Here is a 27,998-nt window from a genome sequence, read left to right as displayed (position 1 = left end):
GAGTCAGATCAGGCATCCTGCGCGGCCGCATCATGTTGATAACTGGGGGCCTCGCAAACACACTACATCAAGAGACAAGTGAAGATGGCGGATGTGTTGAGTGTTCTCCGTCAGTATAACATCCAGAAAAAAGAAATCGTCGCTAAAGGAGATGAAGTTATATTTGGAGAGTTCTCCTGGCCGAAAAATGTCAAGACAAACTACATAATCTGGGGGTATGTCAGCGGTAAAATGTCCTTAAATCGCTTCAGTAGTAGGCCCGCACGTAAAGCTCAGCGCAGCCTTGTGCTGCTGGTAACGGAGGAAGGCTCGCTACAGCTGCTAAGATGCTAACCAAACTCCTCTCCCTGTTGTTTTACCCAAAACTTTAAGCACTCTGAAATTACTTTTAGCGTGATACTCGAGTTCTGTGCTATAGTCCATGGACTGTCTTTACTAGTTTAAGGCTTTGTCTTTTTTGTTTAAAGCTAAAAGGTATCTACGGGTGGTGTAGCTACAGCTAAACTTGCAGTAGTAATTTGCTGCTAACTCACCAGCTAGCGTTGAGTTGTGTTCCCATGGAGTCCAGTGGAAATACTAGTAATTTCAGTTTCCACTGTCATGACTGAAAGCAGCCGTGTTCGACAATGCAACAAGCAAACTTTGCTCATGTAAATCAGAAAATAAAGTTGTACAAGGATTAGCAGATTAGCACACCGGGTAACTTGATAGTTCCGTGTTTATGTCACGTCAGAACTTGTGTTTCGTCATAATCAAATCACTTTACTATGTGTATTGCATATTGTACACCTGTGCAACTCAGATCCACTTAAATATTCCACCTCCAGCGGTCTGTGCAGAATAAATCGCATGTTGTGGTTGACAGATAATCTTGTCGGGGGTGATGGTTATGTTTTTCTTTGCTTGTGTTTCTTCCTTCAGTACTGGTAAAGAGGGCCAGCCCAAAGAGTACTATACTTTGGACTCTATCTTGTTCTTGCTCAACAATGTACATCTCCCGCATCCATCCTATGTGCGAAGAGCTGCAGTAAGTGCCCTGGAATAACTTCAAACTGCTTAATCCTGACTGTGCCTGTACTTCATTAAAGGTGCATTATCTAGTTTTGAAGAAGAAATATAATCTCGGAATTTAAGTATTTACAGTAGTGATGAGGTAAGAACACGAAAGCTGAAATGTATAATTATTTCCACAACTGAATAAACAAGCTGTTCTCAGATGTAAACAAAGTCCCCTGAACACTGTTTGAAGCTAGAAAGGTGGCAGGGTCCGCCACATATAAACAAAGTTTAACAGTTTGAAATTGTGTTGTGCTCCAAATTCAGTTTGTTTATACAGTCATGAAAACAAAGACATTTTGTTTGGTTGGTTTGTTGAGGCATATATAATTGGTCAAAGAAGATCTTTCTCTTCTGATAAAGATTTCTTCTTCCAAAACTACATAGTGCACCTTGAATTGGTAAAATACTACTTGAGGGGAGTCCCCTGTTTCAGTCTCTCTTTTTGTCTCGCATGCAAAATTACTCAGTTACTCATTTTGGATAAAATGATTTTATGTTGTTTATAGACAGAGAACATCCCTGTTGTCAGACGACCTGATCGAAAAGGCTTGCTGTCATATCTCAATGGCGAAAGTTGTAAGTAGCACTTGGGAGATCTGTGGTGATTGTCTATTGTGTGCAGAACATTAGGGATTTGTCTGTGTGTCCTCCCTCAATGTATTTAAACAATGTCCTGATTTCTCATAGGCTTTGACTGACTATAACATTGTACAGCATTGACAGGTTTCATTGATGGGAACATACGAGGAGTAGAGCAGGTTTCGTTTTTCTCACTGGTTACCTATTAATACAGTTTCTTATCTTGTCTTTTCACAGCTACATCAACAAGCATCGACAGAAGTGCGCCTATAGAAATAGGTTTGCAACGGCCAACGCAAGGTAAGTTCACACTATATTTGTTAAATGACGTTTGGATAGCTAGTTACACCTGCAGTAAGAATGTATTGCCTTGTGAGCATGGATCAGTAATTTTCATTGATAACTCTGGTTACAAGCCAAATCTGTATCCTGCTGCCATCTACTATTTCATTTCTATTGAAATGGTATTGTCTCAGTCAAAGTTTTGAAGAAAAAAAACACAAAAAAAAAAAAATAGACTTGTGTGCAGTGAATAACACCACTTTTGTGTTTCTGCAGTCAAACGAGCAGCTGATGAGGTATCTTCTGAAGCCAAAAAACCAAGGATTGAGGTAAACTTACACAAAATATGGCAGCACTTCTTTGGAATAAACACTAGACTCACATGTTGGTCAGTGCTGTTATATAATTTACTTCCTTTTCTACATTCCTCAAGCAGGAACGGCGCTACTATACTGATCTAATACATATGTGTGAGAGCAGCTGGTCCTGATAGCTGTTCATCCACATTCAATTTGAATTAGACCAGAATATTTACAGCAATGCAAAAGCTCAGAATTTTATTTAAGATGGCTGTTAAATATTGATTAAATACCATTTTTAAAGGTGCACTGTGTAGTTTTGGGGGTAAAAACATGCACAAAAAGTTGATATTTACAATATTATAGAGGTGATCATACAAACTCAGAAATAGTCATTTTATATATTTCCATATAACCATGCAATCCTCAAGGGTTATAAGGTACCCAAAACATTGTTTAAAGCTAGAGAAGTAGCTACTTGCTGCAAAAAACACAGTAAAGCAAACAATATGAACTTGTGTTGTCCTTTGACGACAGTTTATTCAGTTTATTCAGTCATCAAATTCAATCAGTGAAGATATATCTCTTCGCTTAATGTTTCTTTCCCAGAACTACATAGTCTTCTTTTTGATTTAATGAACACGGTTTCGAGAGATAAACATCCCTTCGGTCGTGTTCATTTTCAGAATCACAAAAGCTCCACAGAAATTGCTAAGTGAAACATTTGATTGTCTATTTGAAATTGTTTTGTATATATTTAGCCAGAATTAGGGATTTATGATTAATTGTAATGATTTTTGCATCACAATTTTAAATTTCACAGAAAAAAAACTATGATGATGTGAAATTTGTTGCAGTCCGTATGCAACAAACATGTTCTCTTAAGCTGGAAATCAAGATTTGTAGTCCAGGAAATCTCTGCACCACCACAGTACTTCATTATTATACTTTTTTGTTGCACATTTTACCTTTATCAACCTCCGACATGGAAAAGTGCAGCGGAATGGTCATCCAAGATCTGTGCAGCCTGATTTAGCCCAAACAACCACTTGCAGCAAGTGTCCATGACGCTTTTAGAGTGGAAGTCGGAAAAAACCAACTCAGAAATCCAGACTTTCAACTTGCAATTGAATGCAGCATAAGTTTAGTAATGAATTAATGCAGTTTGTTATTTAAGACATGGTAACCAGCTCAGTCTTGCAACGTTTAAGGAACCGTTAAAGCTGTAGACTGTAACTATTTTTTTTGTTATATTTCCTAATATTGTCATTATGATCTGGCAGTAGAATAAGATACAGGTCAGCTGTGTAAAAATCCACTGTCTGTGGGTCCACCCAGTGGCCCAGGGTAATGATTACATTGTAAATCCGTCTACCATAATCTGAGGAATAAAGTTTGTTACTAGTGATATCTACAGTGATCTGGCATCCCCTGTTACCGAGGTTACAGGCCTGCTCGTGCACGACAGCCTCCTCTGTGGGGAGGTACAAATACAAGATCCTGTTATATTCTGTGTTTGCTAATAGTTTGTACACCTCTTCATTTTAAGGATGAGGAGCGTGTGCGTCTGGATAAGGAGCGTCTGGCTGCCCGTCTGGAGGGCCACAAAGAGGGCATCGTGCAGACTGACCAGATCAGGTATAATGGACTTGCCTGTTGCAACAATTGGTTGCTTAATCAATTGATAGAAATTATCACTGTTAATCTGACACTCATAGACGAGCTCTTCAAAGCAGTGAGATGTTTAAATGATCAAATCTTGCGTCTTCCCTCTTCAGATCGCTGTCTGAGGCCATGTCAGTGGAGAAGATTGCAGCCATCAAAGCCAAGATTATGGCTAAGAAACGTTCCACCATCAAAACGGATCTGGATGACGACATAACCTTGAAGCAGAGAAGCTTTGTGGACGCTGAGGTGGATGTCACCAGAGACATTGTCAGCAGAGAGAGGGTCTGGAGGACCAGGACAACCATTCTCCAGAGCACTGGAAAGGTCAGAGTCCGCTTAAAACCCAGGATATCCAATCCCAGTGATGCGTCTTTGCAAACAATGTGCTTTCTGTTTTTACAGCAAACAATTGTGTTTGCCAAAATGTTGGACTGTTCCTTGGAGGGGTGTTTTGGTAGACAGAAGTCACCATTTGTTTCACACCACAGTACAGGGTTACTGATTTTGTAGAATACAAGGGAGACTTCAAGCTCCAGTGTTTCATTTTTGCTAGCCATTATGTGACTGATGTTTTGTTTTATTACTGGACACGTGTGAACTTTGTTCAGCATTACTTGTATTAATCTAAATATCGGGTAGTTTGAGTGCGGTGTTGTGCACCAGGCAGTAAACCAGTCTAACCACACACACCTGTGTACGATTAGCATATGAATGCCAGGATTTTCCAGTGGATCTATTGGCCACGGCGAGTCAAACGGTGCCACGCTGACAGTTTTACCGTATTGAGTTGAGACAAGCTGCCACTCAGACGGACCTTTTCCAGAGCTGAGCCAAAGCCTGCCCGCCTGGTCTCCAAGCGGGCAGCATGACGTCTCGCAATTGCGACCAATCAGCGACGACTCCCCTTCTTCGTTTCAAACAAGCCTGCGTTGTGATCCTCGACTCATGCCTGTGCAGGAGAAGTGGGAGACAGTATTTTTTCAAATTCTCTGTGTTCAGCTCACAGTAATTTTGTAGTTTCTGACCAGATCTGTTGTCTCTGTCCTCTATTCTTGTTCATACTCTCAGAAATCTGCTGTATTTGTCTGTTTAATTGTGTTCAGCTTTCAGCTGTTTTGGCAGCTGCTGTTAAACAAGTTGGGAATGAGACTCAAAAATCAACTTTTCTTACAAATAGGATGTTTAACTCCTTTACCGTACATACCTGAGTTGGACAGCAGCTGTCCTTTTTAACAAATTTGCTGAGGTCTCAGGGACAAAACCATGGGTGTGGTGAAAACTTCCACCCGGCTCAACTGTAGAAATACCCAGTGTGTGTAACGAGGCACAAATCTTTTACCACTAGATGGCAGCAGTAGTATGGTTTTCATTCATTGCATACATGTTCTCAAAATAAGAGTCTTTACTGGGGTACTGAAGGACTTTGACATGTCCTTGTCAATGCCATTATTGTGTTGATCAGCGGTTTGCTTAGATTAATTATTTTGGCAGAATATAAATCACTTCCAAAAATCTGATTTCCATACAAAGGTACTCACAAAAAACAGTTTTATCTGACAGTGTTTTGCTGTCTTCCGTCCCCCTGCTGTGGTGCATTTGGTTTTCATAAGTTTTCAGGTACAGGATGCTGTAAAGGCCGCTTGTGTCATAGGAAAATGCTGTAGTTGTTGACAGATCCCATACAAATAAGGCTGTGGGTAAAGACAAACACATCATTGCATATCATTCTAAAACTTTAATGTGCCTACAGATGGTGGTATTGAGCGCAACATCCAGGACTTTTGATGTGACTTTAAACAATTCTTATGAGGGACAGTTCTCATTAGCTGAGAGCCTGAAACCTTAATGTATTTAACTTATAGTCATTTTACGCATGAACTAATTATATTGTTATATGTGTTTATCCACTGCAGAACTTCTCCAAGAACATCTTTGCCATCCTTCAGTCAGTGAAAGCCAGAGAGGAGGGGCGAGCACCAGAGCAAAGACCAGCACAGAACACTACTCAGGCGGTAAGAATGACATTCTTTGTGCGTTGCTAGTTTATTCAAATTTTCAAGGAAGTTTACATTTGCCCAGACACCAGTCAAAATAAAAAAGTGTGTCTATTTGTGTGTGTGTGTGTGTGTGTGTATAGTTGCTACTTTTCTACTTTCTACTTTTTCACATTACTTTGCTCAATAATAAAGTCTGGAATTAATTGGGAGATATACGAAGAAAGGGTCAGCAGTTATTTAAGTCATTCAAGGAACAGCAAGTATAGAAATTACTTCTCAGGTCTGTACTAGGACTGCACTGTGCTCTGACAGGTGTATAAATTAAGCAACCGTTTGTTTTATTTTGTTTCCAGGACCCGTCCCTAAGGAACAAGCAGCCTGTCCCAACTGCTTACAACAGATACGATCAGGAGCGATTCAAAGGAAAAGAGGGTGAGTTTAACCTTTGATTCTGAAACTAATTTGAATCTAGAAAGGAGTGTGTGTCTGTGTGTGGTATTGTACATTTGCAAGTGGGGATGATAAGAAATGAAAGGTGCCAACTTTATGAATACAATTTTTGTCATTTCATTGCATGTATGCATTTGAGGAAAAAAACTATTTTGTTCTGCCAGTGACCTGCAACATATTGTGTGTTGTTTCCTTAGAAACGGAGGGTTTCAAGATCGATACAATGGGTACCTACCACGGCATGACCCTCAAGTCTGTGACGGTAAGATCAAAGCTCTCCTGTTTGCTGATGGTGTTAAAAGAAGCTACAGAAGCTACACTGCAGGTCGATTTTAGCCTGAGCACATCTGGAGAGACCCATTTATGATTAATATAATTCATGATATCTGCAGCAGCTAGCCAAACCCTCACTGTGGCGTACTTTTATGATGTCATATGTGGTTTTGAGGCAGTTAAAACAAAAGTGTGTAACATATGATGTTCGTGATTATTGGCATGTAGTGGCTCACAGCATCAGTCAGTTCTCATTCACTTAATCTATGTTTCTCAGGTAGTTAAATTAGGTCATTAAAGTAATAATCTCAAAGATTTTCATGTAAATATATTGGTAAATCACTACCTATTGCCGAATGAGGTAACACAATGATGTTTGAGCCTATGGCCCACTGATGAAAGCCCTTGCATTGGCTGCTATACCGAAGTGTAGATGTACACTGGGTGTCGACTTTCCCGGAAAACATTGCAAGCGGTGCACAGTTAGTGACACGTTCATCCAGCAGTGGTTGGTCGTCCAGAGAGAGTAGGTGGAACACTTCATTATGACCAGAATAAGTTAGCCTAATGTTAGACAATGAATAAGTATGTGCTAGGGTTAGGCTGATGAATGACCCCACTACTAATCTTTGACCATCGTAGCATCGTGATTTAAAAAGGCTCCCCACCAGTGCCATAGGACAGTAGTTGTTGTTTGTGACATGTAGGGAGAGAAAATGAAAAGAAGTATGTTGCTTCTCAGTGCACTAACGTTACATCTCCATGTCCAGTTTAATATTTTCTTATTAAACCAGCTCTTTTAGGAGAACCCAAGACAATTTGTGGCAGCAGTGTTTCTTTTCCCATGGGCCACTGTTTTCTCTCCGTCATGCTGTTTTCACAGTTTCCTTAGCTTAGCTTCCTTGGCTTGTTGGCCAGTGTCAAGTTAGGCATATGAAGCTGAGCAAAGCTAAGTGACAGGCTTGTGATGCGGAGACAAGGGCGCTTTTAATCCTGGCACAGAGATGTATGTCGGTGGTAATGGTTGATAGTTTCTTCTGCTGGGTGAGACAGTTGGCGATGCATGTCAGAACAAAGATGGGAAACAGCAGCAGCTAAAGCAGTGAGCTAATACATAACTGCTGCCTTGGGACAACACTGAGAGGAAACACTGCCTCAAATTTATAAACAGCTATGTCATCTTCCATCATGGTGTTTCACTGTAGATATTGTCATATGCGAATTCGGCAGACATCACCCCATGTACAAAACATTGCCTTTATAGCAACCATTTTTTATTCAGTAAATAAAAAGTGTTGTAATGACTGTCTCAGAAAACAGAATTTCATTTTTGCTTTCATGTGGTGTTGTTATGGAGCCGTGGCAAAACTGCCAACTGACTGACGTCACACGGGCGACACTGGACCTCTGGGAAGCAGAGAAGTCCAAAAATACACCTGCAATTGTTGTTACCAGAAATCTTTGAGATTGCCATTTTAACATGAATTATAGTTTTCAAATACAGAAACAAAATGCACAATTTATTCCAGTTTAGTTTAACATCTAAAGTCAGCAGAAACTACAAAAAGGAAATTATTAAGAAATTTAAGAGGTGCATCATCTAAAATCATGTCACATCATACTACATAGCTGTTTACCAGTTGGTCTTTATAACAGCTAAAAAGGGAATTAAGATAAGATGGTACAGTACTAAGGTAATAAAGGGAGGTTTGTGCTTCATTAAGTCCTTAGATGTTTTTTTTTTAAATGTTATTTCCAGAAATAGACTTTTGGGACGATTGATGCGCAAAAGTGGCTGGTCCCACAATTGTTTTCAGTCTGCAACAATCCCAATCACTAGTAGATGGCTTCATGCGGAAACAAGCTTCCTTGGAAATGACTTTGTTGACTATGTGATACATGGGTGGAAATGTTTTATTGGCACTGTACCCTGTCCACTTTGCGTACACAGTATAAAACAATTACAGTAGATCTGAATATTATTACAAAAATGTAGCTTTTGCACCACAGTAAAACACAGCTTTTTTTTGTAAATATAACTGTATACTTAAACTCTCCAGTGGTTTGACTCAGGCATATCAACAGTTTGTATCTCTTCTGTACAAAATCATTTCAGAGCGCTTTGTCAGTTTTTACACAATACTTGCAGCATTCAGAACAAATGCTCTTCTACATACACGACTATTAGTCTTTCGCCACCTTTTATGCATCTTATTTCGTTCCACATTTATCACCGTAAAAACATCATTCTAACACAAAAATATTCAGCTCAATTAGGAATGGTGTGCTATTGCTTTTCTCAGTCATACTGTTTATGCTTTCAGAAATATCTAAGGTTTTCTGAGAAATTTCCCTCATTTAAATTCACTGAAGGAATGTTCAAAAATCCCGGACTTTAACATTTTTTCTGCGCTTCGAACTATCAGCTAGAAACACAATTTTCAATGCATTAGGGTAGTATTCAACTTTCAAATCACATTAAAACTTTTCAGAATATTAAAGAATAATATATGAAAGAATAATATTGACATTTTAGAAGTTTTAAATGTCCTGCCCCACCCAGGCTGTGACTGGTGAGTTTATGAAGATTGACATTGACAAGCACATTTACTTTATGAAAAGTTGAACATGTTTCAACAAAAGGCACCCAAGATGACTAAATAACCAGCTTGCCCCATTAATCTTCAAATCGCAGCACTTTGTGTGCTTCCTGGGAATTGGGAGTATAATAAAGGAAGTGTAGGGCCCCGCAATGCACTTTTTACAAGATGTGTGTAGTAAATTGAATTGAATTCATGAGTCAATCCAATAAAAGAAAAAAGAAAAAATTATGAAAAAAATAACATAAACACAGCCAGCATTTTAAAGCATACTTGTAATGACATCCAAATATAAACACAGCCATTGTTTAAAAGCATAATTGTAAAAGTCCAAAGTTCCAATATAAACAATTCATTATGAAACACTGTGCAACAGCATATTCCCATATTCCCTGGTATGCTAAGCCCATTCAGTTAGTGCTTAGATTTGAGTATGCTTTTTTTTGTTGTTGTTGTTGTTGTTGTTTTTTTAAGCAACGCATTTTAGCTCCTATTCCTATTTGGGCAAAGCAGTTTAGCTCCCACAGTCACTATGATGCATAATTTAATTCAGCTGTTTTCCAACTCCTCATACTCCTTAAGTTGCTTCTGCATACAAATAAAACTAGCTATTCAGTTTAACTACAGCTTTTCAACAAACCTGAAAATATTTCACATCTTTCATAGATTATTGAAATTATACAAATTAGTTTTAGCTTTTTAGTAGCCAACATTCACACCACACATTCTTCAGAAATTGCCTTTTTTCTAGTTTGTTTTGGCTACCTGTTTGGATAAAGTGTGTATTAATCCCTTGGTGTCAATTTAAGAAGTCAGTGTGCTGGGATATAAACCATTGGTATGTAACAAGGAGTTTAACTCACGACTTCAGTTATTGAGCAGACTTCTCTTTGTTCATTCTAGCTGACTGTGCCCTGCCTGTTCTTGCCCTCGGTGTGTTGATGCAGGCATTGCGTTTGTTGCTCTGCAGGTGATGCCAGTATTTAAGTATTTCATTGGGATGAAAACCATGTGATGTTATCAGATGGCTGTACTTGCAGCTGGAATAAGAAACCCGCCAGTGGTTGAACAGGAATGCATTGGATGGAGGAGTGGGCTCAATCCGGAGCTTGGCCAGGCATATCCCTACATATACATCCTCCAGATGGAGCTGACGGATACTTAGCGACACTCGATAGATTTTTCTTGCCAAGTCTCCAGAGAAGACATAACCAGTCCCTGAGCAAAAGGTGGGATACTTTTCACTTGGGTACAGGTCAGGGGGCATGTACCACTTGCTGTTTTTATTTCGATTCGGTGCAAAGCCTCTCATGTTATTTCCTGTGAAGTAGTTCTTCTTGGGCTTAATTTCTGGCCTAAGCAGCTTGTAAATGAGGTACTCTGTGTTGACGAACATGTCACTGTCTGTCTTCATGACATAGCTGGCTTGTGGGCAGTGAATTGCCACCCAGTTCATTCCCATCAATGTCTTAATGGTCAGGTTTTTGTATGAATCCATGAAGTCCTGCTGAATGATATCGTGATATCTCCGGCTCTCTGCTTCAAGCATCCTCTGCTGTAAAATGCCCAGCTCGCCCTCATTTTTCCCTAGCAGAAACAGCCTGATGAATCCTAGAGCTGGTGCAACGCTCTCGTTCCCCCATGTCTGCCGTATTGCATTCCTTGCCTCTACCTGCCGAGCCTCGGTGGCTATCAGCAACACTAGAAAGGGTACAGGGCTGCTCTCAGCACATTTGTCAGGCTCGTTGATGATATAAGTGAAGGGTCCTTGGGTTATAGTGCCGGTAAGTTCTCCCTCTATGCTCGCTGCCAAAGTATCCTCAGAACTTTGGTCTAGCGGGGAAACGGAGACTCCATCCTTTTCGGGGGAGCTGATGTTGGCATCAGCCTTGAAGGTTGGTTGAGGAATAATGACAAACCTCCATGCTGAGTGTTGGGCGCTTACGTTCCACTTGGCTTTGGTGGTATGAAGTTCACCACCTCCATATACCACAGGGTGGCCTCTCCACCATGGTATATCTGTGAACCTAGGCAGCCATGCCTGGTGGACAAGAAAGACAAAAACACCCAACAGTGAGAGGAGATAGAAAAGTTTAGCTGTGTGTGTACAGCAATGACGTCTTCTCCACTGCATATTCACAGCAGGACTTGTACAACCAGACAGCTGTCACACTTTAAGGGCAGTCCTCGTCAGCAGCTTCTCACAGGGCCTTGTGAAGGGCTGCCTAAAAGACTTGTGAAAAGACCCAGTGTTGAGATCTCATTCTCGTGTATCCAGATCGCTTTGGTTCTGTTCTGACAAGCCAGCTGTGAGGTGTGGGTCCACTCTAAAGTTGCATCTCAAGTGATTTCCTAGGAGACAGAGGAGGGGATATATTGAAATCATTAGCTACATACAGCATGTCATATACTCTCTCATATCCTTGTTTTGGTTTTACAACCACCAACTTTATTATTATAGTTCACTTTCACAGCTCTCACCAGGCAGCTGTTATCGGTAAAACCACAATTGCTAGCGACTAGCTGGCGTGCACTATCATGGGACTTGTTATATATCAGGTGGCCAGAAACATCTATCTATAAATGCGCGGAGTGTGTGTGTGTGTGTGTGTGGGTGTGGGTGTGGTTGTGTGTGGGTCAAATATCTCTGCGGATAAGGATCACACTGACCCGAGACTTTCAACATGGCTGCTGCGTGGTTCTGTGGTGTGCATCTAAGCATTTGTTTGGACTGCAATGATACCGTGAATAAATTATTTCATAAATGCTTTACAAATTCCGCCGAGCATAGTCCACCAGAGCCACCACAGTCACGTGCGCACCAGAGCCAATCACTGCAGAGCTCAAGCCCACGACGTACCTGAAGAAACAAGCGGATTTATACCTGCAGCGGCGCAAGCTGGACCGGGATTTTGCCGGCGGTACGGTCCGTTCTGTTCTGTTCTGTTCTGTGCATCTAAACTGACTGCTGTGGATTAATGAGATTAAACTAGTCCGGACCGAGTCTGTTCGGGTCTGAGGAGATCCGGAGATGCGCGGACAACAAAGTGGAATCGGAATCTGTGGATGTTCATGTGTAGCTAGCTGCTAGCGGCTAGCTGCTAGCTACACAGCCCACCTCCCGAGGCGACGGACCGGACGCATCGGCACGTCCAAAACCGGACCTAGGGTAAATAATGTCCGCCACGCTTTTTCGCGAACATTGCCGTCACGTTTGCTTTGTGTCTGGTGCAGGAAGAAACGGTAAAAACGGGCTTTTGTCACGAAAGTCTCCAAGCAGCAAGTTTGGTTGTTGAGGAACAGGAAGTTGTGGGAGGGACCTAGGCGGGTGATTGACATGCAACGAAGGTCGGTGTGTAGACGGCGATATTGAGAGTTGAGAGATTTGTGACATTTAGTGTGTTTGGAGTGTGTAGTTGGTGTGTTATGTAGTGTTTGGTGTAGTGTGTTTAGTGTGTAGTGGAGTCGGTTTTTTGTTTAATGAGTCAGAATAATGAGGAGAAGCTGAATGTGGAGCAGGCAGTGCAGCTCTAAAGGAGCACAGGCAGACCTGAGCACTGCCTGCATTTAAATGTAAATAGTTACATATAACTTTGTAAATTTTTTTAAATGTATGCACAAATTTAGCAAACAACAATTTATATTTGCATTATAAGTTAAAAAAGAAAAATGGTTTGTTAAACATATTTGTGGTTTTCACAGTAAAACAATCAAACTTTTTCTACTCGGATTTTATGTTTTTTTGTGATTTTAGGTCCATTGTGTTAATACAGTATGTCAAAATGAAAAAAGAACTGTACAGTCACACATGTGAGGTTGTGCAGAAAATAATGACACCAAGTAAATAGCTTTTAAGGTGAAATATAATGGCAAAATCAAAAATAGTCAAAAACAGCCAATTATACCCTGGAATATCGGATTTCACAACAAACCTAAATATCCCTGACTTCCCACCTTCAAACACAGCCTCATTTGGCCATCCATGAAAAAGCTTCTTAACCTCCCACTTTTTTATAGGAATACACTTTTCTTACGGGTACTGCACTAGTGACTCCAAATTAATGATAATGTTGGTCCCTAACTACTGGATACGTAAATGAGCAGCGGACTTTGCATCCCTTAACAGTATTTACCGTTGACCCTGTGTTTTCGTATGAACTTTAATTTGTTTATTGTAATGGTTTGATGAACGACGCTTGAATACTGACATGAATCCAATTTACTTCCTGCTTTGACTCATTAGTAGTGTTTGCATAGCAGACTTATGTAGAACAATATATATTCCATAAAAGTTGATAAAGGTTCTCAGTCATCCAGTTCATGGTCGGTTGAGAGGCGAAATGTCTTAAAGAAACTGAAACACGTCCAGTTGCCTACGATACAGCACTGAGAAAACACTCCATACACTGTTCACTGTATATCTTAGAAGTTATTTTTGCATTTTGTGCAAAACTTCGTTTTTTGGTTTTAAAATGTTGCATTTTTGGTTAAAGGAACATCTTATGTTGCTTTCAGTAAAGGAATGAACAGAATATGTTCTGCTTTCTGGCTCTTGAACAGTATCCATGAGAGGAATGCTTACTGAAAGAACAGCCTATGCTTGCAGGCTGCTAGCACCCTGAAGTGGAGTGTGTTCTCTCAGTTTTTTACTGAATTACACACTACCCTCTTAAAGGACCCCAACAAGACAAAGGGCGGTTTGTGAGAGCTCACAGAAGCACTGAAAAGACTGCTGTTCGCACTTTTGCATGCATCAACAGCAACAGAAACTACTGTTACCCTTGAATAGGCACACCCTTCACATCCTGTGGTTGACATATAAACTGATGATTGATTTTAACACATAAATGATTTCTTCAGTGTAGCAATGTGCTGATGTGTGTGCTTGTATTTTAAGCCTTCGCCTCACAAACTCACCTTTTTTAAATGTAGCTAATCATCTCTCTCTGGCATCCATTCCTCCTACATATGATGAATTACAATCCTCACACACTGATGCTCCGGCTGCACTGTTAGCCAGATCACAGTACAGCTTATGCGTGACGACTCAGGTTCTCCGTTATTTCCTCTACAGTATTCCATCAATCATTATCTTCTTTTATCCCTACCCACGTGTGGGTGTTGATGGAGAAATGTGGTCCTCTTCCAAGCACTGATGGCCATCTACCACATGCATACACAAGTGTGTGTGTGTGAGTGCGTGCATGGGCAGAACATGTGTCAGATCTCCAGCATTGCAGTCTCTCCGTCTGCCTTGGCGCATTGTCCCCAGAGGCTTGATGCTAACGGTGCTGCGCTGCTGCTGCCTTTTGGCCAACAGCAGTCAGGAGTCGGCAGTTAGCTGCAGCCCAGGGTCCTCTCACGATCCTCGCTTGTAGTATTTTTTTGTATATCACAGCAGCGGGGGATAGAGGGGGATCATCTGGGTGATGCATAAGCCTCGCTTCTCTGTGTTTGCAGCTCAGCTTTTGTTCCATTTCCTTGTTGATCCTTATTTCTTCTTCCTCTTTCATTCACATGCTCTCATGTTAACTTCCCTCCCCCCATGAGCATCCATGTCTTGGGGGGGTTGTTTCCGCTCACCTCTTCTCGCCTTCCTAAATCAGCAGCTCTTTGCGCTCCGGTCTGTGCTGTCGTTTTGATATCTGCGAGAGGGCTGGAAGCAGCAGGGGAGGAGGAAGATGAACGCTGTGAGTTGTGTGTCAGCTCCAGGCTTGGTGGCAGTACGCTTTCCCACCACGTCACGCCGTCTCTGCTGCTGTTGCTGCCTGCTCTGTTTGAAGGGCGGGGGGGGGGGGCTGGGCTGCTGACCTATTTGTATTCACGCCCACTCTCCAGAAAGAGGAATAAAGCATTATCTCGGTTTGGTATGCTGTGAAGTAAGAGGAGGGGGAGGGAACCCTTCATGTTGGCGTTTCCACAAATCTTAGAGATTTGCAGATTGCCTGGTTGAAATATGGCAACACGTCAGGTTACATCTTCTTATCAGTGCAGTGATGAACGGTGCAGCCCAGAAACCCTGTATAGTCTTTAAATGCGTCTCCTGACGATCTCTTGAACTGGGTGATGATGAGAACACGGATAATTAAAACAATGTTTCCGCTGTGCTCATTCAGCTGTGGTGGTCTGTAACCCCCACATTTTCACACTCAAGGGCTGCCTTGCAGTACAGAAATATTGGATTTACAGGATTTTTGCATTGATTTAGTGGCTATCATCTGCCTGGAAAGTCCCTGATTGGTGTTTCCATTTATCTTCCAATTCCTTGAATACTCTTTCGTAAATCTGTAATGTGAAGCAGAGTATCTCTTTAATCTTTCAGTGCAAAGCATACTATCACGGGAGAGAATGTACAAGTGTCCAAGCTGTGGCTGAGCTGCAGACAAGCAGTTTCTCTGTAATTGACAGCGATCCTGCGGTGCTGCTGACAGACCCTGCCCTGCAGCGATTGGGATGGCAGGAGAGAAAATTAATTTGGTACTCAGGGAGAGACCTTGGGGCCCGCTAATGTTTAAGAGTGGCTGTTTTCTAATGCATTTATATTATCAACAGTGTGCAAATGGTAATTTCCAAACCTCAGCTTTGGCACAGAGCTCTTTATTTCTCAGTGCTCAGTAGTTTGACATCACAATTGCTTGGATTGGCAGGGCTGAACGGTCCTTGCATCGGTGGACAGCATGCGGATGTCTAAATGAATCTTATGAAATATTCAAATGCTGTTCATTATTTTTACTATGGATTCATGGCTTGAATAATGTATTTCAAAGACCTATTTTGCATGATAACAGCAGATTCACACAGATCCCTCACCCCTTTATTCCAGTCGGGCACATCTTTGTTACCTTGAGTGTGCAGCGCTGATTTGCCTCGATCCGAAATGTTCGGTTCTGTTCTGCTCTGCATGTGACTTTCCATCCCACTGGGAGGGTTTCAGAAGAAGGGCGTCATGCCTGCCTGATCTTGTTGAAATGCTCAGATTGTGTTTATTGCATCCTTTTTCCTTGATATTTGTGCCTCTAATGTGGTTGAGTAGGCTCCATAGTTGAATCGTCTCATCATTTGTCTCTGTTAAGTTTTTTATTGTTAAAATTTCCTGGTAGTGCTGTAGATCACGAGTTGGCGCAGGGCGTTTTTATTTTGAAAATCGACCCGCTGCACTATGGCATTAAGCTGTGCGACTTCCTGTCTGGCTCGATCTGCTCTGTGCAAATTGATGCGGCTGGAGTCCACTTCCATCGAAAAAATAAACTGCACATTTCTCTGTGGAGCAGAACAGAGAGCCGCAGCATCCAAGGTCTTCTGGAATGTGCCGTCGCATAACTGCTGGAAACACAAGCGCAAACACTGTGTCGTGTCCGAGATGGGCCCGGCCGAAGCTGGCGGTTACAAGTGTAACAACAGCTTAAGGCAATGGTGTGACCAATCCTAAATAGTTTTGCTTTTTACCACTTCAGGAGATATTCACCATAAACGTTATCTTCCTCATACCCCTGTGAGATGGTGAAACATTCAAATTCTTTTGTCTAATGTAAGACATAGTGAATTTTGCATGAATACGTGAAGACAAACTGAAAGGGTATGGACCTTACTGTCCTGTATTTTACATGCAATAGGCCTGGAATTCAAGCACATGGAAATTAAACTATAAATTAAAGAAGTATATACACTTCAAAAATACAACTGGGACTGTAAAGGTCTGTTTTGACTTTCACCACTGATGGTGATGGAAAGAGAGGGAGGTAGTAAAATTGATGAGAACTGAAACCACTAGTCAAATAATCGATTAATCGATCAATCAACAGAAAAAGTATCACCACGAAACTGGTAAGAGGTTAATTACTTAAATCACTAGTTGGTTAAATGGTTATTATTTTTTAGTTTTTGTACTCTTGTAAACAGTCTATCTTCTGGGTCTTAGACTGGATTACAAGTTTTTGGCGTCCCACTGCTCAGATATATTTTCATAGTTTTCACACTTTTTATAGATTATTGAGAGGGAAAAATGGACAGACTCACATAAATCATATATTGTATGTGTAATTCAAGGTTCAAGCCTATAAAGCTTGCATTGTGTGTTAAATTGATAATGGAGATAGGTCATGTCTTTAGCTAACACTGATTTTGTTTCTACATATCACATGAACTTCATTCTGTGGCAGAGTAACATTAGTATGACTTTTTTATTTGTGTAAACAGAGCAGGAATTTTTTTTTCTCTTCTCTTTGGCAAGCCAATGAAATATTTTGTTATATTTGCTTGGGTGCAGCCAGACAGCCTGCCTTTATATAAATCTATCGGTTAGATCTTTCTTTTTTCCTACTATTATTTATTTAAGACATAACTGTGTTGAGTTCGTTGAATTCAGGGATGGTATGGACTGTCAGGCAACATTACTCTGACAGTATTGGCAATGATCCGCCTCAACCATAGGCCAGCCAGGTCTGCATGTTTCTGTAGCTCCTCTGTCGGCTTGAGCTCCAGCCTGCGGGAATGTCACTGGATGATGGATTACTGCAAGTCTGTGACCCTTAGTGTAGCCCCCATCACTCCAGCCACCACGTGCACGCACTTGCGCACACACATGCGTCTCTACACAGAATCAATAGTGACCTGGAAGGAGGGCAGAATGAGCCACTATCAGCAAAGGACCATGTTCTCCCAGGAGAATTCTATTAATGTAGAAACAGGGTCACAGCTTTTAAATTGAACTTCTCCCATTTTCCAATAACTCTGCTTTTTTTAAACTACATTTTCCTCTCAGACTGGCTGTTTCATTACTTTCAGTAATTTGTAGCGCTCAAAGTCTCTGAGTTAAGCCTCTGGATTTTCATGCACGTTGGTTTTTGTGTTTTCCAGGAAGGGGCATCTGCACGGAAGGCCCAGACCCCGGCGCTGCAGCCTGTCCCTCGTCCAGGTTAGTGTCCACGCACATTCATGCATATGTCTACCTACAGTGTTGGATATTGCTAATTTCTGCAACGTGTAAGAATTGGCCACCTGTGAAATTCCTCCTCGGAACCAACAGGGGCAGCATATCACCAGAATGACTGTTAAACGCTCCGAACAGTCGCAGCCCAAGCTAGTTGGCCAAGTTAGCCATGCAGCATGTTAACTTCAGTAGATATTTTTGCAACACCATAGCAGTGCTTTCCACAAGCGCCGGCTGCCGGCCATATAGCCGACTACACAGTTAACTCCAGCCGGCTACTTTAATGACTATTATTTTTCGATTTTAATAAAGTTAAATGTTTTTCTAACAGACTGACAATAATGTCAAACTGAACCGCACTCATTAAAATTGTGATTCGCTGTGCTTGTACTGATAATAATCACAAATTACTCCGATCATCGCCGACTTCATTGATCACAAGGGAGAGAAACTCATCCGCGGCCCCGACACGCGGTGTGTGTGTGCGCGCGCACTCAGCGGAGTCAGTGTGTCGGCCGTCGGAGGCGAGAAGCAGGGCTCACCATAATACGCTTATTTTGTCACCGGTTATCCACTCTTCTCTTCCAGCATCCATTTAGCAATACCTGCGACACGTGCTGGCCTCAAAAAACACTGTCGGTTGTACAAATGAAACCAAACGGACTCTAAGAGTGTATTTTCATTAGTTGCTAAGGGAGAAACGTTCACTGAGTGTTTAATTGTGTAGCCACCACTGCAGACTGTGAAGGTGTCATGCACCGACAATAAGATATTTACAAGCCCAGAACGCCTCATGATGCAATATTATGTGAGCTTGTATAGCCTGTAATTTATTATTTTCAGTGCGCAAATCACAGTTTTTATTGGTGCATTAGCGTCTGGCATACTTAGTTACACTAATGAATAAAAGAAGATGCGATATTTTCTAATAATAATAATATAATATATAGAGTAGATATTGATGCTGATAATAATAATAATAATAATAATAATATTAATAATAATGATAATAATAATAATAATAATAATAATAATAATAATAGAGCAAATGTCTGAGAAATTAATATAGGCTGCCTGTTCTGCAGGCACACTTAGGCTAATAATAATAATAATAATGTAACATTATTATTATTATTATTATTATTACATTTAAGACCAGTGTATAAGATCGTACCCCCCCGGCTGGCTACTTATGTATTATGGCTGGCTAGTCTGTGTCTTAGTGGAAAGCCCTGCATAGGCCTGCATAAAATGTAAAAAATTGTGTTTATGTACATTCTGCTGATAATTTGTAATTGATTTTTAAACAACTCAAAAGTCTTCTATATTGCCCCTTTTTAATGGGTGCTTGTTTTGGATTGGGCCTGTTGTTCTGTTAAAGAGGGATCCCAAAAAGCACTTTCCTTATAGACCACTATCATAAAAGTAACATCTGTAAAATGACTGAAGAGTCAAACAAGCAAACATGGTTAATTATGACTATTACTATTCTTGTGAATTTTTTTTGTACGGAGGCTTAACGAAACTTGATGAGCAGTTTTTCTGTTTTTTTTTTAGTTTTTTATATGATTGAATCCCAATTTTGGGACCTAATGTGCACGACAGTTGAACAAGAGCAATTACAGTTCCTCACCAGCCAGCAGTAGTCGTGCCAGACTTTCATCACTAAGCATATTCAGAAGTACAGGTTGTACAATACAGCTACTGACTGCTTCAACTAAACAGAGCAGCTACCTGGCAGGTGGGACAGACTGGATAAAAAGTACAATCGACATACTGTTCAATCGACTCAAGTGGGTTCGCCTTTCGTAACTAGAGATCATACCTCGTAAGCAAACAGTGCGCAGATCAGTCTGCACTCTTTTCTTTTTTAGTCTGTGCCTTTGCAGATGAGTCTATAAAATTCACAACATCAGTGGGTCTCAAAGGGCTCCTAAACTGACACAAGTTTGACCACAGCCCCTGGGTCGATAAGACAGTCCAAGGGTCCCCCATCTATGAGAAACCCATGATGTATAGTCATGCATTCATCATGTGCCTTACTTATGGGTGGATCTTTTTCGTTAAAATGAATAGTCAGAGTCAGAGCCAGTTAGCCACCTGGAATCAAGGGAGGCCTGAGGTCACCACAGTCCTGGGAAAACCAAATTTATCATGCATCCCTGCAGTTTCTTTTTCTTTCTTTTTTCAGGGATAATGAACATGATGAAAAAGTGGTCATTCTCGCTAATTTAGGGAATTATCGCAGTCAGTATATCTGTCTACATAATCACAATATGAACTTTTTTATTTTACCAACATGTGGATGCATCCCTACTACTCATCTTGCAGTCTACTGGATTTTGTTACAAGAAAGCATTTTGAGTACAATGTAATAATTTGCGTCCAGTAAAAACATGATCATGTCAAAACTAAATCTGAATCAATTAAATGAATTGGATTCCTGCCCAGCACTTTAAATGTGATTACATGTGTATGGATGTTGGGCAACTTCATGTAAACAGGTTTACGTGGTTGTGTAATATTCTCCATTAATGTAGCTTTGTTAAGGAATCCGATTACTGCGATGCATGCAAATAGACTGAGACTAACTGACACAAAGACAAGTGTCTTTTGATGTGCCAACTGTCATGCATCATCTTATCTATGAGCCAAAAAATGTGACTAAACTAGAATAACTCTGCCACAGCCCCCTCACGTCCTGTCATTATCCTCTGTAACCCGCTGATAGTGATTTTCATCAAGTGTTACCAAGTCGTGTCTGTCCTGGCTGTGGGCGGTTTCTCTCCCCACACCGCCTGTCAGTAAATGTTGGACAGCTGTCTGCATGTGTCAGTCATTTAGATCTCCCACCCACAGCTTAAAAGGATGATCTTTTCCCTTTTTAACTGGGACAGTGAGAGGAGAAAACACTGCATTATCCAACCAACAAATCAGTCAGACTGCACAGAGACTAGCAGCTGTTACATGTGACTTTCTGTAGCTCGAGGAGGTTTCCTCTGTTCACTTTAGTAGCTACTGTCCATGAAATTGTCCACGTGGAATTAGACAAAGTGTGGTAGTCTTCATTAAAGATACATGACAATGATTATCGGAGACTGTGACCGTGCTTTTCTTTTTAGCTTTTGCTCATCCAGGGAAATGTTACAAGGAACTTCAGTCTGCCTAGAGCAAAACATGTCAGTCACAGTTTCTGTAATGATTAGTTTTTGCCACACATGGCCATCCCACGGAAACTATGCACATGGTATCTGGATGACGCCGCCTCTGTGAAAGGGACTTTTGTTTGGTGAGAAGAATCACGTGTCTGTTTCTCTCCGAAGCAAATATAGACCCCATGATGCTCCTGCAGCTCTCAAGTGGGAGCATGTCAAAGCAGCATCAGTCAAATTTGTCTCGCTTGATAGATGTAGGCCTGCAGAAAGGAATGCACAGTCCTTGCAGCATAGAGATCTTTAATGTCATTGGTTATTTGAGGTTTTGAAGTGAGCCATCTGCAGTGAATAAATTCCAGGAACTTTTTCAGCTAAAGCATTTAATTTTGTACCAGCTAGTGTGATTAAGTAGATAGTACAGAATATGTATTGGTCACATACAATCAAACTCGGTACCAAAAATGTGGAACTTGTTCTCATTTAACTGATCCCTGAGCAGTGTAATAAAAAAAGACCCAAAAGTCACACTAAAGTAAAAATATCTTGTTAAAAGTGAACATCACCCGTATAACTTATACTTGAATAACAGGGGAAATTACAGTATTTTTGTATGCAATATGTTTTCATAATTTGGTAGTTAATGATTCAAACTAATCAGATATCTTAGAATTCATCCAGCATATCGCCTCAGTGTAGTCCTTAGAGGAAACTCAGAACGGCAAAGTTGGGTCCACTTGAAGTGCTTGGTGGTGTTGCTTGATGTGTCTGACAACATTATAGCAATGATTCCAACAGATACGTCACTTTTTGTTTAATGATAAGATCTGTTTTACCAGAAACCCAAGTCAGGCTCAAGGAAATTTCTCGCTCAATTCACAAGGACATTCATACCAGTTGTTGCTCATCTACATTGTAGAAATCAGTTAAATCATCAACCATGACTTTGGAAATTAATTCATGCTGGCAGTTCCTCGAGTTAAACACCATACTCTTCTCTCCACCTCATGTATCCACCATCTTCTTCCTTAAACAACTCACTTCTCATGAGATTTCAGGAGAGACTTAAACAAAACTAGTTTTTGGTAACAAAAGCAATCCTATTAACAAAAATGTCTCTGTCAGAATTGTTTCTGTAACCTGTCAAACACTTAGAATAACAACCTGAGCCAATGCCATGACTTAAATTAATCGATCAATAATGTAACTGGTAACTAAAGTTCTCAAATAAATGTAGTGTAGTGAAAGTATGCAGTAGCAGAACATGGAAGTACTCAAGTGAAGTACAACTACCTCAAAATTGTATTTAAGTACAGTACCTCAATGTACTTAGTTACATTCCATCACTGTCCCTGAGGAACAGTGGGCAGTCACTGTACAGCGCCGTGGACAGACTCCAGTTCTATGCCAGTGTCTTGTGTCATTATATTATCTGCTCTCTGTGAAATGTAACGCTGCCTGTATATGTTGTACACACATTTTCACATTTTCTTCATCTTTTATTCCCTCTAGTTTCTCAAGCCAGACCCCCACCTAATCAGAAGAAAGGTACGTTACTTTCACTTTGTCAAATGCTCAGTTTTTAGTATTAATGTAAAATACAGAGTGCTGTTTGGTACGTTATATCTGTCACCATTCTGTCATTGGACTTCCTTTGCACTACCTGTTTTTAAGAGCCTTTCCTTTGACTTTGTCAACAGGGTCCCGTACACCCATTGTCATCATCCCAGCTGCCACCACCTCACTCATCACAATGCTCAATGCGAAGGAGCTTCTGCAGGATCTAAAGTAGGTGGACAACTGGTCGCTATGTATTTGGGTTATTCGTCCGACTCAACGATGAACTGACTAGAGTTTGCGTGTCGAAGGTAGATGTTGTGTCACAAAAAAGAAAAAAAAAACATTTCATGCCTCCTTACCGGTGACAGCCGTGGCTGGAGGCATTATGTTTTTCAGGTCCGTCTTTTCTTCCATTTGATTCTTCTGTAGACGATATCTCAAGAACACAAGAGGGAATTTCTTCAAATTTAGTACAGATGTCCACTACAACTCAAGCATGAACTGACTAGAATTTGGTAGCCAGAGGTCAGAGGTCAAGGTTACTGTTACCTCACAAAACACATTTTTGGCTGTAACTCAAGAATTCAAAGAATAATTAGAAAAAAATCCAACATACCATTGTCCAGTAGGATAAAATAATGAAGTTATGACACCTGATATCCAAAAGGTTAGATGTTGAATGCACTGTGACGTAATATTCTGCAGTCTCAACAACACAGTTTAGGCAATTTGACTGGTGCGCAGAGACACAAAACAGCGATGTGATAATTGTATTTCTTCATAACCAAAATATTCATATGCTTAGGGTGACAAAATTCCACAGCAAATGTGTAGCAGGATAAAAGGACAATAGTTCGCTGTGCATCATCATGTTCTGCAAAAAAACAGTTTTCTGGCCGTTATTCAACATTGTCATCTCGGGGGAGATTGTGACCATATTTCAGATTTGGTTGGCTCTAATTGTGGCTGCCTGACTTTCAAACTGTGAAACTGTGGTTGTAGTGATCTTCTGTGCTGCCTGGTTGAAGACGCGTGTGAAGCATCCACATTTTACAAGTTTGAAGAACAAGCTGAGTGGTTTTGCTGATCTTGAGCTTCAGGTGACTGTTGGTCCACCGTGTGAAGCAGCTCTCTATCAGTCCTCTGCACTCCTCTGAAATTGTCTCCAAGTGAAGACGGCACGCTTCTCATTAAAAAATATCATGTTAAAATATCAGTCAGGACAGACATGGACGTAAGATACAACAACCCTGGGGCAGTAATGCTACATATATTTGTGATAATCTCTGTTTAATCTGCTCACTCTTACACTTCCATGAACCAAAGCAATTGATGGAGGATTTTTATCTTGGTTGCGGCTCAAACTTTATTTTTTCCTCAGCAAAACAAGTTGAAAATGTGTACTCATTACAGCACACTCAAGCTGCAATCAGAGCTTTGTGTGGTGCTGCATGAATCTTTTACATTTAATCATAGCTGGTTGTATTCCTTCCCAGTTATTAAATTAAATGAATCAAAGTACACATGAGCACGTCATGTACTCAACGCACACTGTGCCTTGATACACCCAGTGGCACAGTTTCCCTTTTCTCTGTAATTACAGCAATTAAGTAATGTGCTAACAGGATGGTGACAGTTGGACAGTTCATGGTTGTGTAACAACCACATGAGGAGATGCTGGTGATAACACAGCAGCCCAGGAGGAGATGATGAATGCGCTTGTATCTTTTTTTTAAACACTTTTTTTTTTTTAATTGTCAACTTCTCTGTATAGCAAGAGATGATAAAGGATGAGCCTCCGGTTTTGAATGTGACAGCGAAATAATCAGGGCTGGAAAACATGTACTTCTACCATTATCTATACTTGAAATGAATTGTGCGACTAAATATAGCAGCCATGACGAGGTTGGAGAGGAGAGGAAGTAATGTTTGCTTGTGTGGCAATGAATCCATTAGAAGCCGACAAATCACGATTCTTTTCTCTTTGGGATTTGGAGTTAATACAATATGTCAGCTCAAGGTAACACATCACTCACGTTAAATGGACAAGAAACCAGTGGTCGTGAATACGTCTGTGCATGTGATGCACTTGACCTGTTTCCAAATAGGATCAGCATCCGTGGACGCTGCTGATGTTTAACCATCACAGTGCAACAACCCCATCAGTCTGTTTACTGTATATCTGCATGTTAGAGGAAACAATCTCGTCTTCAGCATCATGTTTACCCTCTATAATATTACATAAATACAGTACATGTTTTGAGGTTGTGTTTAACACAAAATATGCTGTAACCATCAACCAGTGGGGAAACAAACAGAGACAACACTGCACAAGCACAAAACTCATGCATGGGCGCAGGAAACCTCTAAAATGTGGCTGTGACATTTTATAAAGGCGGTTTGGGGTTTCTCTGTTCAAGTTTAGTGCTGATAGAGCAGATGTTATTTCATGTGCTTCAGATAATTACAATTGTGCTCACATATTTCAAAAAAGCTCTTTGCCTTCATTCTAAGCTATGATAGGACAATCGCTCTTCAGTTTATCAAATGACTAATTGAAAGTCATGTTTGAACTCCAGTAAGAACATGTGAAACAGTGACCAAATGATGCTTGTGACACACAAAATCAAGAAATCAGTAGTATGATCATTGTACCATGCCAGGTTTGTCACGTCAGAAGAGAAGAAGAAGCAGGGAATCCAGCGCGACAATGAGGTTCTGCTCCAGAGGCGCAAAGATCAGATCCAGCCCGGCGGCACAACGCTGAGCGTCACTGTGCCGTACCGCATCATCGATCAGCCGCTCAAACTGGCTCCGCAGGACTGGTGAGCATTTATTTACTGTTTATATACTGTTTCATGGCTTATTTACAATTTCCCCCCAAACGGAACATACACGTAGAGATAACCAGCACGGCTCTGAGGATTGCATAGAATGAGAATATTTCTAATGTAGTAGCTTCTTCTACTGTGAGCCTTTCTGATGAAATACTCTGCTCATTTATGTATAATAGATATATATAATCATTCTAGTTTTACCTTGTGAAAAAGCATGCAAAGGATTTGACCTTCATTTGAATCCTTTGCAGCTCAAAATTCTGTTTGCAGATGCACAGTTACATTTGTACAGCGTGTTTGCATTAGTCATTGCATTAAACGACCACTTGTCAGTCCACTCCTCAGAGGGCTCAGCTGTTGACACCAGCGTCTGCGAGACTGAGTCGGTAGTATTTGAGAAATATGACTCAGGGTTGCAGTTGCAGCCTGTGTTACGTGCACAGCTTTTGTTCTTCAGGATATTTACCACTTTGTGTCATATTCTAATTACTTGGCAAATCTGGCCTTTTACATCCTGGTGGAGTGCACCAATCTACATGCTAACATCTACACAGTTGCTTGACAAACACGTCTCAAAAACAACATGAACGACTGTTCTTTCTTCCTGCAGGGATCGAGTGGTGGCTGTGTTTGTGCAGGGTCCTGCCTGGCAGTTCAAAGGCTGGCCGTGGCTGCTGCCTGATGGATCTCCTGTCGACATTTTCGCCAAAAGTGAGTGATACCTACTGTGAAGTTCTTTATATACTGGTACCGGAACAGAGCAAACGACTGCCTGAAAAGTGCTAAGAAAAAATGATGTTATTTATGCACACATTGAAAAAAAACAAAAACACTATGCATTGTTGTAGACTCCCACAGCTATAACAAAAACATTGTTTGGGAGACAAAACAGTCCTTGATCAATCAGCTCATCCACTTGCTCAGTAATTTCTTGTTTTTTGTAACATTTGTTACCCTACCCACAAGACCCAGTCTGCGTCCCTCTACTTCAAGGAGTGGAAGAGGGGCCAGTTTCATGCTCTATGAATTTGCTGTATGTTGCTTTGCATGTAGATTAAGGTGGTGCTTCTAAATCTTCAGTAAGGAGCACCAGTGCCACTATTGGAAGTGCCACTAGTTATGTGTGAATTTTAAATAAAGGTGCCCCAGAAGAGATGGCACCTTGTTTCCTTCCACCCTCAACTCTGTGCATGTTTCCCCTCCAGTTCGAGCCTTTCATCTGAAGTATGACGAGGCAAAGACGGACCCCAACGTGCAGAAGTGGGACGTGACCGTCCTGGAGCTGAGCCGCCACAGGCGCCATCTGGACCGGCCCGTCTTCCTGCGCTTTTGGGAAACCCTCGACAGGTCAGTCTTTATTCTCGTGCAGGTCCATGTACACCCATCTGTTTTTGTGGACTGCAGTTGTACAGAAATATGTTTCAATTTGCATAAAACTCACCTTTCCTTCCTTTTCTTATTTAACAGATACATGGTGAAACACAAATCTCACCTCAGGTTCTGAGCCCAGATCACATCGTCCATCTCCGACCTTCCAGCTCTCCCCGGTCCACCTCTTGCAGAGGTGTACCCTCTAATGCAAGCTGCCATCCCATCTTCCATCATTATCCCCATGTTAACAGGAGGAGGAGGACAGATTATCCAGTGGACTTCTCCCAACACTTCTTCTGTGGATATGTTGCTCTGGAGATTTAGGGGATTTTTGTGTTTTTGTTGTATTTGTTTTCTAATGTTTTCATGTAGTTCAACAAGATACCAAAATGTTTTATATAAAATGGCAACATGCTGTGGGGACAAATACATAATGGGGTCGGAGGGAGAGAAGTTTGCGTTTTTGTTTGTCAGTGAATCCAACTCAGCAATGTTTAGACTGAGAGAAGTGTGAACATGACTCTCGGTACAAACCCAACAGCCACTTAGTTTAAGGAAAGAGACTTCCTTTACAGTTCTCTGTTTATGTTGGGTGTTTGTGGTCTGAATGTACATATATGATACAAACCGTCAGAGCCAAAGCTCTTGGAGCAGAGAGGACACAGGTAAGTGATTTGTTAATACTTCAGAAGACAACTCTGCTCTGGTTCAGTTAAATGATCTCAGTCAGTTCCTAGTTCAGTTTTTGACAGAACAGCACATATTTGGTCATGCAATGACCTTGTTAAAGTCTTTTTTTCTTCTTCTTCTTTGTTGGTCTCGTGCTAGAGGAGAGAAGTGATGGAAAGTATTGCTTTATGTCATTACATGAAAATAGACAATAAAGCCTCAAAGAAACAAATTCCTGTCCACTGCCTGTTGTACATGGTTGAATTTCACTTG

General features: G+C 41.0%; 2 protein-coding genes across 2 annotated transcripts; one reads left to right on the top strand and one right to left on the bottom strand.

The window, feature by feature from the left end:
• Positions 1-4: 4 nt before the first annotated feature.
• On the top strand, positions 5-27,957 carry cdc73 (cell division cycle 73, Paf1/RNA polymerase II complex component, homolog (S. cerevisiae)). Its single transcript, XM_030402780.1, has 17 exons — positions 5-215; positions 922-1,027; positions 1,566-1,635; positions 1,876-1,938; positions 2,197-2,249; positions 3,769-3,857; positions 3,998-4,211; positions 5,801-5,899; positions 6,238-6,316; positions 6,532-6,596; positions 18,064-18,121; positions 22,801-22,836; positions 22,989-23,076; positions 25,512-25,673; positions 26,296-26,396; positions 26,891-27,032; positions 27,153-27,957. The coding sequence occupies exons 1-17, from the start codon at positions 85-87 to the stop codon at positions 27,187-27,189; spliced, it is 1,593 nt and encodes a 530-aa protein (XP_030258640.1). The 5' UTR covers positions 5-84; the 3' UTR covers positions 27,190-27,957.
• LOC115572574 (beta-1,3-galactosyltransferase 2-like) lies at positions 8,504-14,976 on the bottom strand. The gene is made up of 2 exons (XM_030402781.1): positions 14,125-14,976; positions 8,504-11,559 (listed from the first exon to the last, which is right to left on the bottom strand). Exon 2 carries the CDS (start codon positions 11,339-11,341, stop codon positions 10,079-10,081), a length of 1,263 nt encoding a protein of 420 aa, XP_030258641.1. The 5' UTR covers positions 11,342-11,559; positions 14,125-14,976; the 3' UTR covers positions 8,504-10,078.
• Positions 27,958-27,998: the final 41 nt, after the last annotated feature.

The sequence above is a fragment of the Sparus aurata genome, chromosome 21 (assembly GCF_900880675.1).
Source record: "Sparus aurata chromosome 21, fSpaAur1.1, whole genome shotgun sequence".
Lineage (NCBI taxonomy): Eukaryota > Metazoa > Chordata > Actinopteri > Spariformes > Sparidae > Sparus > Sparus aurata.
The sequence above is the reverse complement of the archived record's forward strand: the minus strand, read 5'-3'. Positions and strand labels throughout refer to the sequence as shown.

Bases quoted from the DNA above. Each gene is read 5' to 3' on its own strand.
- cdc73 (XM_030402780.1), top strand. From the start codon at position 85: ATGGCGGATGTGTTGAGTGTTCTCCGTCAGTATAACATCCAGAAAAAA. The intron at 1,028-1,565 runs GTAAGTGCCCTG...TGTTGTTTATAG, and splicing joins CCTATGTGCGAAGAGCTGCA to ACAGAGAACATCCCTGTTGT. The intron at 6,597-18,063 runs GTAAGATCAAAG...TGTGTTTTCCAG, and splicing joins TGACCCTCAAGTCTGTGACG to GAAGGGGCATCTGCACGGAA.
- LOC115572574 (XM_030402781.1), bottom strand. From the start codon at position 11,341: ATGCAGTGGAGAAGACGTCATTGCTGTACACACACAGCTAAACTTTTC.